The sequence below is a fragment of the Prionailurus bengalensis genome, chromosome E1 (assembly GCF_016509475.1).
Source record: "Prionailurus bengalensis isolate Pbe53 chromosome E1, Fcat_Pben_1.1_paternal_pri, whole genome shotgun sequence".
Taxonomy (NCBI): Eukaryota; Metazoa; Chordata; class Mammalia; order Carnivora; family Felidae; genus Prionailurus; species Prionailurus bengalensis.
This window is the reverse complement of record NC_057347.1, coordinates 18,196,046-18,210,132: the sequence shown is the minus strand read 5'-3', so window position 1 is coordinate 18,210,132 and position 14,087 is coordinate 18,196,046. Positions and strand designations below refer to the sequence as shown.

Sequence of the window (14,087 nt, the reverse complement as noted above, 5' to 3'; positions counted from 1 at the left end):
GGCAGTATTCAGAGAGGTTGCGGGCTGTCTGGACACCCTCGACTGCTGCCCCATCCTGTCTCTGGGGAATCAGAGCCCAGCCGCCAATCCCACCAGAGCAGCCCAGGTGATGACCCCCCAGCCAGGCCAGTGTGTTCAGTGGACTGCCTCTCCTGCCATGACCAACACTCCACGGGTTACAGCCAGGACAGGCACCTGGCCCTCGTCTTCCACCTGGGCCTGGCCCCATGGAGCTGGTCCTGAAACAGAGGGCTGGGAAATAGGCTTTCCCCCAAGCCTGCTCTGACGCAGGTCTGCAGGGTTGGGCTTGTCCGCTTGGCTGGGCATCAGCTAGGTCCCTACCCACCTCACCCCACCCCTCCCCAGGGACTAAGGACTGCATGCCAATGAAGAGGAATCTCATTTTAGCATGTAGGAGGTGGGAAAGGTCTCACAACATTATCTAATCTAGTGTTTCCTAACTTGTCCACCGGCAATCAGATAATTTGGGGCATTGCTGATCTAGACCTACATAGGAGGGCTTGCTCATGATCACAAGCAAGCCAGAGGCAGTGCCCAGAGTAGAGCCCAGGCCTGAGACCAGCCCAGAGCCTCTTCCTGACCCTCCTCACTGCCTCATGCTGGGATAGTCAGTGGAAGGCCCTCTCCTTGCTTTGGTCTTCCAAGGACAGAGACGGTGAGATGGGAATCTGGAAACAGGCCCAGGCTACAGATGCCACAGCTGACCTGCTGCACCCGCCCCCCCTCCCGCTTCACCTGTGATTTCTGGGGCAGGGGACAGAGAATGAGGGTAGCAGGAGCCAAGCACTGTGGCCAATGCACGCCTGCAGTCAAGTGCCACCTGCTCTGGTCTGTGCAGGGGCTTGCAGCTCTCATCAAAGCTGGTGCCTGGATACTGAATCCAGTTCTGACTTCCAGCTTCCGGTCCAGGCTTTCCTAACACCCTAGAAACAAGCCCCTCATTCTCTGAGAAGCTGGGGCCCCTGGATCATATCGAGGAGTCACATCTCCAGGTTCCTATTGACCTACAGATAAAGGATGGCCCTGCTGAAATGGGTGGCAACAAGAGTGCTGGAGGGCTGAGCAGTGACAAAACCTGACCCTGCTTGGGCTGGTACAGCCGGGTCGACCAGTACAGGTGCCTTCAGGGACTGGATCCCTGACCCTCAGGAATGGACTCCTGCCCGGATCTCCCCACGAGCCTGATGCAAGTCTGGCAGGCCTCTGCCCCGCAGCTCAGGGGAAGAGAATGAGCAGTCAGATGGAGGGGGAGGCGGGGGGCTGGCCATGCCCAGTACAATCCCATGGCAGCTCAGGGACTCCTGCCCAGCCCAGAGGCTGCTATCTGACCTATGGTGGGCAGGCCAGGAACAGGAAAGCAGAGAGCCCCACAGCCCAATGCCTTGGGGGCCAGAAGGTTCACTTCAGTGTGATTATATGGATTTATTGTGATTGGCACTGTGAAGCCCAGAGGATGGATTCCAGCCAGAGACAGCAGCACTTTCCAGAAGGGACCCAGCCCCTCCCACCCCCCTCCCCTCAGAATCGCATCCAACCCCAGAAGTGACTGGTGGCTGCACACCAGGAACTGAGCCCTGTGAGCGGTGCAGTGTGGGCTGGAAGCACAGATGCCAGCCCTCATGCTTCAACTGGTCCCTGAGGCTTCACCTGCATTAGGGACCTCTCCTCCCCCCTGGAGGGTTCTATACGACTGATGGCATCAAGGGTAAACAGTCCAGATGGCTCCCCCGCTGCCTCCTGGAGTGGGGCTGTGTGGGTTACAATTCTAGATTAGAGTCATAGGCTGGCACAGCAGTGTAGCTTGACCACTTTTTCCAAGGCAGACACTTGCCCTTTGCGGGGTGGTGCTGGCGTTGCTGGGAGCCAGACGCATGCTTTCAGCTAGTTAGTGTTCACTTTGCTCCCACTGCCCTCTGTCCTCGGGTCCAGGCAGATCAGGGGCTCTGAGGAAACTGCTGGAATTCAGGACGAGGATTAGCCTTTTCCAGCACCCTGTGAGAGACCAGAGAAAGGATTCAGATTTGACATGGGGGGACACCCTCAACTCTTAAGAGATGTGACAAGATGTATCAAGGCCTTATTGGGTGGGCCGGTATAGGTCTTTCTCCCACAGTGGGGAGGAGGAAGACAAGGCAATGTACAGAGACACAGGACTCTGGAAAGCAACTCTTATGGCTATGGGGGAGGAAGTCAGTAGTTCAGGCTAGCCTGTGGCCCAGACATAACTAGCTGAGGAAGTTTCCAGGCTTCCCTTTAGAACATTTCTGCCACCATATTTCCATCTGCAAAATGGTAATGGAGGACCGGGGGAGCTGAGGGAGAGAACACAGCCTTGCCAACAAGCAGTGTTAGCCTGACCCTTCCTCTGCTGCCCCTCTGCCTTGCCCTTGGGCAATCGTTCTCAGATGATGAAAGCAGCTGTCTGCAAGGCAAGAATCAAGCAGAATGGTTCCAGGAGTGTTCTGGTTGGGAGGAGGAGAAAGAGGACAACTTTGGGATAAAGCATTATGAGCATGGGTCAGAGCCCTACATTACCCAATCAGAATGGCCGGGATGAAGAGGAGACCAGCTCCCAGGAGGAAGGGGAACCCCTTCATAAAGTTCAGGGTGGCCGGGTAGAGCGAGTTGAAAATGCCAGAAGCCATCAGCATGGCCAAGCCATTGACGCAGGCCACAGCAGAAAAGAGAGCACCTGCGAAGAAATAAACATCACACACTGAGGTCTGAAAGGCCTAGATTCAAATCCTAGCACCCCTAGCTCGCTGTTGTGTGACCTGGGCCAAGTCACTTAACCTCTCTGAGTCTCATCTTCCTCAACAATAAATCCTACATCATGTGTTGTGGTAAGGATTCAGGGAGGTCATGCACAGAAAGCACTTCGCGTATGGGACTACAGAACAAATGGCTGGTATTAAATCCATGTATTAAAAGTACATGTGATATCTTCTACCAAAAAGCCTGATAAAGTGGTTTTTGGTTTGTCTCCTTTTGAAATCATCTCCTGTTTGAGATTAATTGCTGGGTTAATTCCCAGTTCTAACACTTACTGTCTGTGTGATCACTGGATCAGCTGCTTATCCTTCTGGGTTTCTGTTCCCCTTCTGTTAAATAAGGCTAATACCTATTTTTCATAGACTGCTGGCAACATTAAATTCACACGTAAAGTATCCAGCACAGGCCCCCTGGAGGTAGTAAGTTAGTAAGTGCTGTTCTTCTCTCCTGTTCCCCTTGGCATCTCAGGGCACAGTGAAGGTGCTAGAAAAAAAGCTTACTGAGTGAATGAATGAAGGTACATGGGTTTTGGGAGGCAAGAAAACAAACCTCTACTGGGCTACATATGGCACCAGATCCTCCTTCCAGGGCAGATGGGGAAAAGTGCATGAGCCAGATGTTTCTCTCTCTAGGGTCTAAGGACCCAGAGGCCTGAGGCTATTCTTTATAGATATGCCAGCAGAACCCAAATTTTGCAAAATGAGCAACAACCCAAGAGAAGTTGAGTTTGAACTCTGTCTGACCGTCAAGAGCTGGAAGGCCCTTGTCATCAAGAGCAAACCGCTCATGTAACAGAGGAGAGAACGGGTGCAGAGACAGAAAGGGACCTGCCCAAGATCTCACAGCCAGTGGTACCAGAGTCAGGACCCAAACCACATCCCAAGACCTGCTGCTCTTTAAAACAGACCCAGGTTTGCATCCCAGCTCCACCACTTACTGAGTGACTTTGTGTGACCCAATTTAACCCTCTGGGTCTCTGCTTCTTCAACTGTCACTCGGGGACAAGGAAATATCGAAAGGTTATCTGCTTCCTCTAAGCTTACACACTGACCCTAGTGAAACATCATCTCATTCATTCTGCAGCTGGAAAAGCTGAGTTCTGGAGAGTAAATCCTGCACTTGGGATTTACCTGAAGGAACAAGTGTGCTCCGCGAACTGCAAATTCCAACCCTGTGATCTGAAAATCCAAGGCACTGTGGCCCTCTGCCAATCCCAGGCAATTTGACACAAGTGCATTTGTCTCGGCTACTAACGTCTCCTGGGTGGAGGGGAGGAAGGTACGCAGCCTCCCGGCTCACAGCTGCCCTCTGCCCAGTTCAGGCAACACTGGGTATGAGGGACCAGATACAGGGTGACCCTGACACTCACCCTGCTCTGACTCGCCCACCAGCTTGGAGAGCTTGGCCCGGATGATGGGTGTGGTAACCAATGACAGGAACAGGAGCCCATACCCTGCAGAGAAAGAAACAATCATCAAGGAAATGGAGTCAGGGAGAGGAGCACCCAAGCACCCTATGTAGCAGAACTCCTATACATACCTCATGTGGGACTCAGGTTGGACACAGGAAGGACTTCCTTACTGGTGATGGAGACAGTGAGCAAGGAGGAAGGGAGACTACCTTTCTCAAAGCTTGACCTACCTGCTACCTGTTTCATGAGTGAATGCTGATTCCCCACCAATTGCGTTCTTGTCGCAACACCTCTTGTGGTCGCAGCAGGCATCACCCAACCATCTTGCACTTAGAAGGGAGATGGCATGGTCCAGAAAACAAGCATGGGCTTTGGAGTCGGCCCCGAGTTCTAAACCTGACACCATCGCTTCCTAACTGTGTGGCCTTGGACATGACTCCTATCTGTGAAAGGATAACAAAGCCCTCCTCACAGGATGGTTCTGGGGTATAGAAGGCCCCCTAAGATTTCAGGGCCGAATCCCTGAAATTTGTAAATGTTGCCTTATTTGGAAAATGGGTCTCTGAAGACATGTTTAAGTTACGGATCTTGAGATGAAGGGATTTTTCCAGGATTACCAGACTGGGCCCTAAATACAATCACACGAATCCTTAGATGAGGGAAACAGAGGGAGATGTGACACGGAACAGAGAAGGCACATGGAAGAGGAAGAGACCATGTCACCACTAAGACAGAGACTAAGGTGACATGGCCACAAGCCAGGAACTCCAGCAGCCACTGGAAGCTGGAAGAAGCAAGGGAGATTCCCTCTGGGAGACTCTGGAGCTGGAAGCAGCCAGGAGCGTGGCCCTGCTGTCCCCTTGATTTTGACCCCAGTGATACTGATGCTTGACTTCTGGCCTCCAGAACTGTGCCAGAATAAATTTCCATGGTCTTAAGCCATCCAGTTTGTGGTCATTTGTTACAGCAGCCCCAGGAAACGGCACATGAGGTAACATTTGTGGAGGATACACAGCAAATGCAAGTTCTTTTTCCCTTTGTATCTGTTACTCATAAGCTCACACTGCTTCTTCCATAACGATTTCTCTCCCTGTGGGACTGTTGCCTCCTAGAAGACAGTAGATCCTCCAAAGTGGGTTTATGAGGCAACCCAGGGCCCGTTTAGGTGTCAGGCCCTCGGACCCCACTCTGCTGAGGCTCCCCAGAGCAATGACAGTGCCTTCATCATCTCTGCACCCCTGAGGGCACTGAGCCCAGCACTGAGGCCAGGGGAGATGCTGTGGGCAGGAGAGGAAGGTCCCCGGTCCCCTTCGGCCTCGCTCTCCAGGCAAGCAGCCAAGTTAAGAAATCGGTGATTACTGGTCGGCTGACTTTGTAAACAACGTATTTTAGGACTCTATCAAAATTAATCTGTTCCTTTATTTTATTTTTTTAAAGTTTATTTATTTTGAGAGTATGAGAGAGAGAGAGAGGGAGCATGTGTGCACACAAGTTGGGGAGGGGCAGAGAGGGAGAGAGGGAGAGGGAGAGGGAGAGGGGGAGAGAGAGAGAGAGAGAGAGAGAGAGAGAGAATCCCAAGCAGGCTCCACACTGTCAGTGCAGAGCCCTACACGAAGCTCCATCTCATGAACCGAGAGATCATGACCTGAGCCGAAACCAAGAGGCAAGTGTGTAACTGACTGAGCCACCCAGGCACCCCTAATCTGTTCCTTTAAAAAAGTTAACTTCCTCATTTCCAGCTACCCCTCTCCTACCAAGAAAAAAAAAAAAAGAGGAACAAGAAAAAGAACTAACGCAGGCAGGAATCTGTTATCTGTGGTCTGAGAAGACTGGCTTTTTAAAAAACCCAAAGAAGCTGACCAAAGATACCGAGGTAGGGCCTGTGATTCTTATCAGAGAAGTGAGTATTACGGCATTAGTGGCATGGACTTTGCTTAAGAACACCATAAATACTGGCTGTGGGAGGCCAAGAAGTGAAGCAATTAGCCTATGAGCCATACTTTTGTCTTTTGTTCCATCTTACGAACAACAATTTATAGTTGATAATGTGGATTAACTACTGAGGCTACTGAAGGTCTGTCTTCTCCATTTGACAAAGATGGCATTTTTATGAAGTTTCTTCGTCTGTCCTCCAGTGCAGGCAAGGAGCACAACAATGTTTCCAGACACAGGCCTGAACCTGCAGGGGCAGGGAGTGTCTGACCCCCAGTTTTCACCCAGTGCCTCTGGGACACACTGTCCCCAAGCCCATGCATTTTACCTGTGAACATGAGGGGTGTGATGGTAGCAAACGCAAAGACCACCATCCCCAGAATGTTGAAGGCCAGGCCAATCTCGGCCACCCAGGCGTCAGCCAGGCAGTGCTGCAGAAGCCGCAGGCCCAGCAGGCTGGTGAGGTACGGGAGGTGCTGAGCTGCAGAACCGTAGCCGATCAGCTTGGAGTCCCAGCAGAGGGGTTTGCTCAGTTCATAGAGGGTCAGGATGTCCTGGGCCCCAAAGTGCACAGTGACCACCATGAAGATGGCCAAGGAATACAGGGCTAAATGCCTCCTGGACTTCTCTGGGGCGGCAGTCACGTAGAGCCGGACAATGGATCGGTGGTGACGGAGCGTGAAGAGCCGGGCAGGCGTTGGCTCCTTCACCGTCTCACCAAAGCAGAATGCTGCATAGAGAGTCATGGCTATCAACAAGGCCAAGGCCAGCCAGAAGGGGTTGGCGTAACCCTGGGCCCGGAGCCAGTGGCCCCCGAGAAGGCTCGCCAACATCCCCGCCACCCCGATGCACGATTCCAGCAGGGCCATTCGCATGGTGCGGCTGCGGCTGGAGCTGACATCTGCCACGGAGGCAAAGCCAGCAGCCAGGAGGCCACTGAAGTCCCCAAAGAGAGCGCAAAGGATGCGGCCCAGCACGAAGTAGCCGACGTGGAGTTGCAGCTGCACGACAAAGATGGACACCAGGGCCTGCAGCAATAGACCCAGGGAGGCCAGCACCAGCAGTGGACGGCGGCCCACACAGTCACTCCAGGCACCCAGCAGGGTGAATGAGAAGAGCCCCACAAGGAAGCCGCCCAGGTTCATGTAGAGGGTCCAGTGGGAGGTAAGGGTCTCCACTTCCTGTGGGGACATGAATCTTACCAGGGTGCTGTTCCTCACTCTGGGTTGCCCAGCTCCCAACCATCACCATCCTGGGAGAGACGGGGATGGGGACTATCTTTGGAGCCCTAAACCTCAGAGAACCGGTGCTGGGTTAAGTGGAATGGACTACGGTCCCAGGCCCTTACTTTTACTCCCTTTGCTAATCCTCCCGGCCTTGCTCTACCTAGAGGAACTTTAAGCACCCCCCACACTGCAGGGGTCGGTCCGGCGCCAACTAGGCTCTGGCCCCGCCCACTACCCAATCTCCATACCCACCCACCCCCCGCCCCCGCAGCTTGCCCGGACCCAGACGCAGACCCCGCCCCATCGGCTGCCCTGCGCTTCAGCCCGGGGCCCACCCGGTGCCACGCTCCGCGCCCCTCCGGCGCCGCTACCTTCATGATGGGGTCCGCGCTGTGGTTGCTGCAGCTGCCCCTGTCGCGGGTGCCATTGTAGCCGAGGTCGGCACTGAAGCGGTGCCACAAGTACTGCGTGGTGAGCGGGCCCTGCAGGACCAAAGCGAAGTTGGCGAGGAATATAAGCGGCTCCACGGGGCCGCGGCACACCACGGCCGCCGCGGGGCGGCCGCGGGCCTCGTCCGGGGGGCTCGCGCGCCCCTCCATGCGCGTGCGCGTCGGGGCCGGCGCGAGGCAGATGGCTGGACGATTCTGCGCCTGCGCCCAGCGTCCCCTTTTTTAAAAAGCCTGGCGGGGCGGGGCCGCTGTTCCCTTCACTCTCGCCCCGCCTGCTCCGGCCGGTAAGGGAGGGAGAGGGGCCGCGCACCCCTGGCTCACCGGATGACCTCACCTGTAGTCTGCAAGGATGCCGCCCTACAGCCCTCCATTCCAGGCCCAGAAACACTCCTAACCATAACAAAAAATATCAATAATTAACATTTATTGATCGTTTCCTGTGCGCTGGGCACCGTACTAAACTGCGTGCATTGGTCTTGCGACAACCCTATAGGCTAGACATTATTAATGCTCACGGCCTACAGATGAGGAAACGAGGATATGGGGCACCCAAGGCAGAGCTCGAAGAACACTTGACCTCTGACGCCTATGCTGATGTTCGGCGCTGCAGCAGAAGCAACTCAGTGCAGCCTCATGCTCTCGGCCTCGCTTCCACGACCTAGACTCTGCTACTGGGTCGGGCACTTACCTCCCTGTGCCCCATTTCTTCATCTTTAAAGTGAGGGTGCCAATACAACCTGCCTCAAAGAGCTGCTGTGGAAGAAGAGTGTCTGGTACATTCTAAGTGCTGTTATTGTTATTAACAGGCTGTTACCTGCTCCACTCCTGCCCTAGGGTTTTTTCCTTGGGAAACCGGTCTTGTTGGGGGGCTCAGGACTGGCTTCGCAGTGACTGCGGAGGAGCAGAGGAGAAGACTGTGGAGGGCCCAGGAGACCATGGGTGTGGCCCTGTGCTCCTGGGTGCTCCAGCTATAGGAACTGGGCCAGAAGGCAGTCATACCTCCTGTCTGGGCATGTTTTATTGCCTGTAAAAGGGAAAAGCATTACCTGCCTTTCTCCTTTATCATTTACTCATTCAGCCTATTTCTTGAGCACCCCTTATATGTCAGGGACCATGCCGGGGGTGCTCCTAGAACACAGCGGTGAAGGACACGGACAAAGCCTTTACCAGGCCCTGTAGTTCTTAGAATGGTGGGGTGGGGAGAGACCTCAAAGAATCCTACTAATCTGTGTAAGAGCTCAACTGTGGAAAGTCCTTTAAAGGAGAGGGGCCGTGGGACTCCAAGGCTGCTCATTCAGGAGCCTGGCCAGGCCTAGGAGGAGCAGGGCCAGAAAAGGCCGCTTGCCTTGACAATAGAGCAGTAGAATGAATTTCCAGAGGCAAGCTCTGTGCCATGACCCACAGGCCTGAAATTGGGGATGGTGGGGACTACCCATTTCTGGCTACCATGACTGTGCATGGTCTTGTTGCTGGCTTATTGACCATCCCCCACCTCCCCTGAGGCAGAAAGAGTCCTAGGCTCCCAAAAGATGGGTGCTGGCTAGATACTGGTGGACCGAATGAGGCCTGCACCCCCATGGGACCATTACCAACCTGTCTAGAGAATTCCACATTAAACACACAAGCCCCTGGAGTTGACTCCCTCCCCTCTCCATCGCCTACACAAAAGTTCGGCCCATTTACGTCAGCTGCAGGCAGGAAAGGGTGCCCAGCTGAAATTTTATTGCTATTTCCTGTAGAACCAAGAATGAGGGACAGAATGCCAAGGCCTCTCAGCTGGGAATGGGTCGGGGTGTAGCTCATCCCAGAGCTGAAGCCTGTGGTGCTCTTAAAAGAGGTCTCTCTTCCACCTCTTTTAAGACCTAGCTACAGTCAGGTCACTGCTCTGCGCAAAACCTTCCGGTGGTTTCCATTTCATTCGGTGAAAGCCACATCACTAAGAGGGCCCTAAGACCATGTGCCCTCTCTGATCCCTTCCCTACATTATCCCTTTCGCTCCTTTGCTCTAGCCACAGTGGCCTCCTAGCTCCTTCGATTTGTCTAGCAGGCCCCTGCCTCAGGGTTTTTGCATTTGCTGTTCCCTCTGCCTGGAATGGTCTCCTACCAGATGTCCGTCTGACTGGCTTCCTCACTTCACCAGCACTTCTGCGGTACTCCCTTTTCACAAGTCACCAACCACAGCTCCTGGCGAGCTGTTCATGTTTTTTGGATATTGAGAGGAAGGGCAGAGAGAGCCTGAGGGGAAAGCCATTTCCTGTTTCGAGTGTGTTCCTCACATGCCAGCTCTAAAAGTCAAAGCGGCATCCATGTCACAACCACCGGTGTCCAGAGCCCTGAGGTGGAAGCTGCAGTTACATCTCCCTCGCTGCGAGACTTTGGCCAAGTGCCTTTTTGGCCTCCGTTTTCTCATCTGTGAAGGGATTTCTGGCCTCTGTTTCCTTGTCTGTGGAGAGTGAAGTCATGACATCTGTCTCTGGGGTGATTGTCAGGATCAAATGAGAAGAAAGCCCTGTGTGGCTGTGTCCAGGTGCCAGAGATGGTGGTTTCTGCTGAGCTGAGCTTGAAGGTGGGGAGGGACTTCACCAGAAAGAAGTGAGGCGGTTGCAGGTGAGGGGATCAGCAGAGTCTTAGCACTGGCCAAGAGTCCAGAGAAGGGCAGGGCTGCCCAACCACTTACCCCACAGGAGCGAGTCCCCAAAGCACTTCCTGTCTTGGAGCTCCTGCTCTTGGACTCATTATTTTTAAAGCTTTTTGGGGTCCTTAATGCTTTCTTTTTTAAAGTTTATTGATTTGTTTTGACACAGAGAGAGAGAGAGAGAGAGAGAGAGAGAGAGCGCGCTCACGAGCAGGGGAGGGGCAAAGAGAGAGAATCCCAAGCAGGCTCCATGCTGTCTGCGCAAGCCCAATGTGGGGCTCGATCTCACAAAAGAGTTTACTCCGGTCCCTCCCCCTAGAGGAGTTCCCAGGCCAGTGGAAGGTGCACCACAAATCCCAAATCACAATAATAAAAGTATGCAGCGGCATAAATCAGTTCAGAGGTTCCTCAAGAGGAAGTCAGAGGATTCTCAGCAGAGGAGCTGAATTTGAAGCAGGAAATGGTGAAGAGAAGTCAGCAGGAGAACACAGAGGAAGTGAAGAAGGGCTTTCTGTAGATAAGGTAGGTCATCTAATTACCCGTGAATCGCACGGTTAAATAGTATTCTATTGTGTGCGTGTGCGTGTGTGTGTGTGTGTGTGTGTGTGTGAATTTGTTAAATGGAAATGTTTAAAATATACTATAAAAACCTATCCTGGCAAGTGTTCATTTTTAATTTGTCCGGATCCTCAAATAAGGGATGCGGCCCCAGGCCTCTTGACCTCTGGGAGACCTTGCAGGCACTCCTCATGGCTGACACAGTTTTGGGGGTGACAATGTGGGTAATGTCTAAGGGTTCTCAGGAAGGATGTCTTTTGGGCAAGTCCTCCCTCTAGTTCCAGGCTCAGAACCCCAGCTGTGATGGTCTGGGGCACCAGGCTTTTCTAAGTGCATCAGAGAGCTAAACACAAACCCGACTGGGGCATAAACCAGAAGGCTGTGCACAGACTGGCCACATGGCTCGTGCAGAGCTGCCCATTTCCAGTACAGGGGAAACGAGCAATGGAATTACTGAGCTGTGAGGGTTTGTGACTCAGTCTCCCCTTCCTTGGTGGTGCTCGTGTTCCCTATCGTCCTATGCTGACCAGGTAAACATGTCCTTTTTATAGATGTGTCAGTCGTGCTGATTAAGTGGCAATTGACTTCCATTTAGGGACTGCTCTGTGCTGGCCATTTTACAAATATGACCTCTCATCCTCGTTACAACTCAGAGAAACTATTTGAGTTGGTGTCTGTCTGACTCCAAAGCCTCCACACCTTCTATCCTTTCTAGTTCCCAGACCCATAACCCGCAGGCTAGATATGGATATGGTTTTGAGTGATTCACGCAGTGTTCTTAAACAGCGCATGTAGTGTATTTTGAATTTTGCATTTGTTGCTGACATTTCACAGTTGGAAGATTCACGTGAAAATCCAGATTTCTGGATTCTCTTGGAAACTCAGAGATTGTGGCAACATTCACGCGAGCATACACCGGGTAATGCTAGGAGGGAATTGTGTGTTTCAGTTCATCACCGCCCCGCCACTCACCTTCACTCAGAGGAAGGACTCCTGATCCTGGAAGTCATGGAGCTTGGGGCCCCTTTAGGGGCCCTGCTGTTGTCTGGGAATGGGATCCCAACGTTTCTATAGGTTCTATACTGAGGCTTTCTGAACATAGAGCAGATGGGACCACTGTGACGCAATGCCAAGCTGCTATTCTAAGGGTCTGAAAACATTCTGCTTCCTCCCATATTAGGTTGGTTTAATTAGCTATAAGGCCACCTTAGGGCGGAGCCCACCACAATCTGGTATTGCTGTGGAGAGAGGGCGTGAAGCCAGAGAAGTTGGGAGGGACCAGATTATGCCCGTAAGGAGTTGAGTTCGGATCTTACTGAGTTTGAGGTGCCTGTGTGACATCGAGGGGGAGGGGGGCTCCCATGGGCAGCGGTACCCAGATTCATGAAGGGTAGGCACCTGGGGGGCACCTGCATTTGTGTGATGTAACCATGGGAGTGCACAGACCTTCCAGAGAGGACCCAAGTGACAGAGAGCCCCCGTCAGTGGGGAACACTGGACAGAGGAAGAAGAGGGAGGAGGAGGAGAAGCCGAAGAGAGTGTTGGAGAAGCCAAGAGAAGAGAATTCGTAGTCAAGAGTGGTGATGTGCTGGTTACTAAAGAGTTGTCTAGGGAAGTGTCAGCAATTAGGGGGTCAGTGCTGGGCACGCTGGAAGTTCTAGCAACTTCCAGGGAAGGGAAGGAAATCGGATCACAATGGGCTAAGTATCAGCTGGACGTTTAAGACAGAGGAACAAAGCGGAGGTGCCCCTTGAGAAGCTCACCCTTAGAGAATGTAACAAGCAAGATACAGCGCGCTCTGGCGTGAGGTCAGCTCCTCTCTCAAAGGCGCAGCTGAGCAGCCTCAGGGAGAGACAGGCAGGCCTCATCTCAGTGACTGATGCGATCTCAGAGAAGCATAGCTGAGGCTGAAACCTAGCCAGGGGGAGCGAGAAAGCGAAAAATGCATCCCTAGCTGATTACATGGATGACAGCAGCAGATGCCTTCTCGAATTCTCCACGGCATTAACCTGTCCAGGCAGCCAGCTGCCCTCCAGGGTCTGCACACGGACCCTTTCCTACTTATGCTCCAACCCTCCCGGGTCAGCGGTCGGGGGCTAAGCCGGGACACCTTCACAGCCCTGCCAAACCAATACTTCAGGCTGTCCCACGGTACCTTCCCCACTTGTAGCTTTTCTATGTGCTTATTTTGACATTTGCTTGGCATTTGCTCTTGTCCTGTAAGACTGGCTCGGAAAAGGGAAAACACAGGGCTAACCCCAGTGCCGTGTGCTTTGGATAAGGATGGAGATACTGGAAAGGCATTTTGGGCCACAGGCGAGTGCTCATTGCCCTGAGGGTGAGTGAGGGGTGCAAAGGCAAATTTAAAGAACATCTGTGAAGGGTGCCTGGGCGGCTCAGTCAGTTGAGCATCCATCTCTTGATGTGGGCTCAGGTCATGATCCCAGGATCTTGAGATCAAGCCCTGAGTCAGGCTCCATGGAGCCTGCTGAAGATTCTCTGTTTCTTTCCCCCACAAACACACTCTCTTTCTCTCTCAAAACAAAACAAAGCAAAACAAAACACAAAAACAAAAACAAAAACACGCGTGTGAAATGACAGGCCTGCCTTTCCAAGGGTGTGTCTGAAACATAACAAAATGGGATGTCTCTAAAAAGGATGGATTAAGGATCAAAACACCCACCTGGATAAACCACTTCAGATGATTAATGCCAACAGAGGGTTCTTGCAGGATTCCTCATTTTTTCCCCCGGCTTTGAGATATAATTGACATACAGCATTGTGTAAATTTAAGCTGTACAACATGATGATTTGATATATTACAAAATGATTTGATGATTTGATATATTACAAAATGATTAGCACAATAAGGTTAGTTAACACATCAGTCTCCTCACATAGTTACCTTTTGTGTGGGTACGGTGAGAACTTTCCAGATCTATTCTCTTAGCGACTTTCAAGTATATCATACAGTGTTAACTATAGTCACCACACTATACATTACATCCCAGAATTTACTATTTTTTTAAAAAGATGCCAATTGTAAGTAATCTCTCCATCCAACATGAGGCCAGAACTCACAA

General features: G+C 52.4%; 1 protein-coding gene across 1 annotated transcript; it reads right to left on the bottom strand.

Annotated features, from left to right (window-relative positions):
• Positions 1-1,428: 1,428 nt before the first annotated feature.
• On the bottom strand, positions 1,429-8,030 carry SLC46A1 (solute carrier family 46 member 1). Its single transcript, XM_043583597.1, has 5 exons — positions 7,734-8,030; positions 6,465-7,317; positions 4,163-4,246; positions 2,557-2,713; positions 1,429-2,013 (listed from the first exon to the last, which is right to left on the bottom strand). Exons 1-5 carry the CDS (start codon positions 7,959-7,961, stop codon positions 1,956-1,958), a joined length of 1,380 nt encoding a protein of 459 aa, XP_043439532.1. The 5' UTR covers positions 7,962-8,030; the 3' UTR covers positions 1,429-1,955.
• Positions 8,031-14,087: the final 6,057 nt, after the last annotated feature.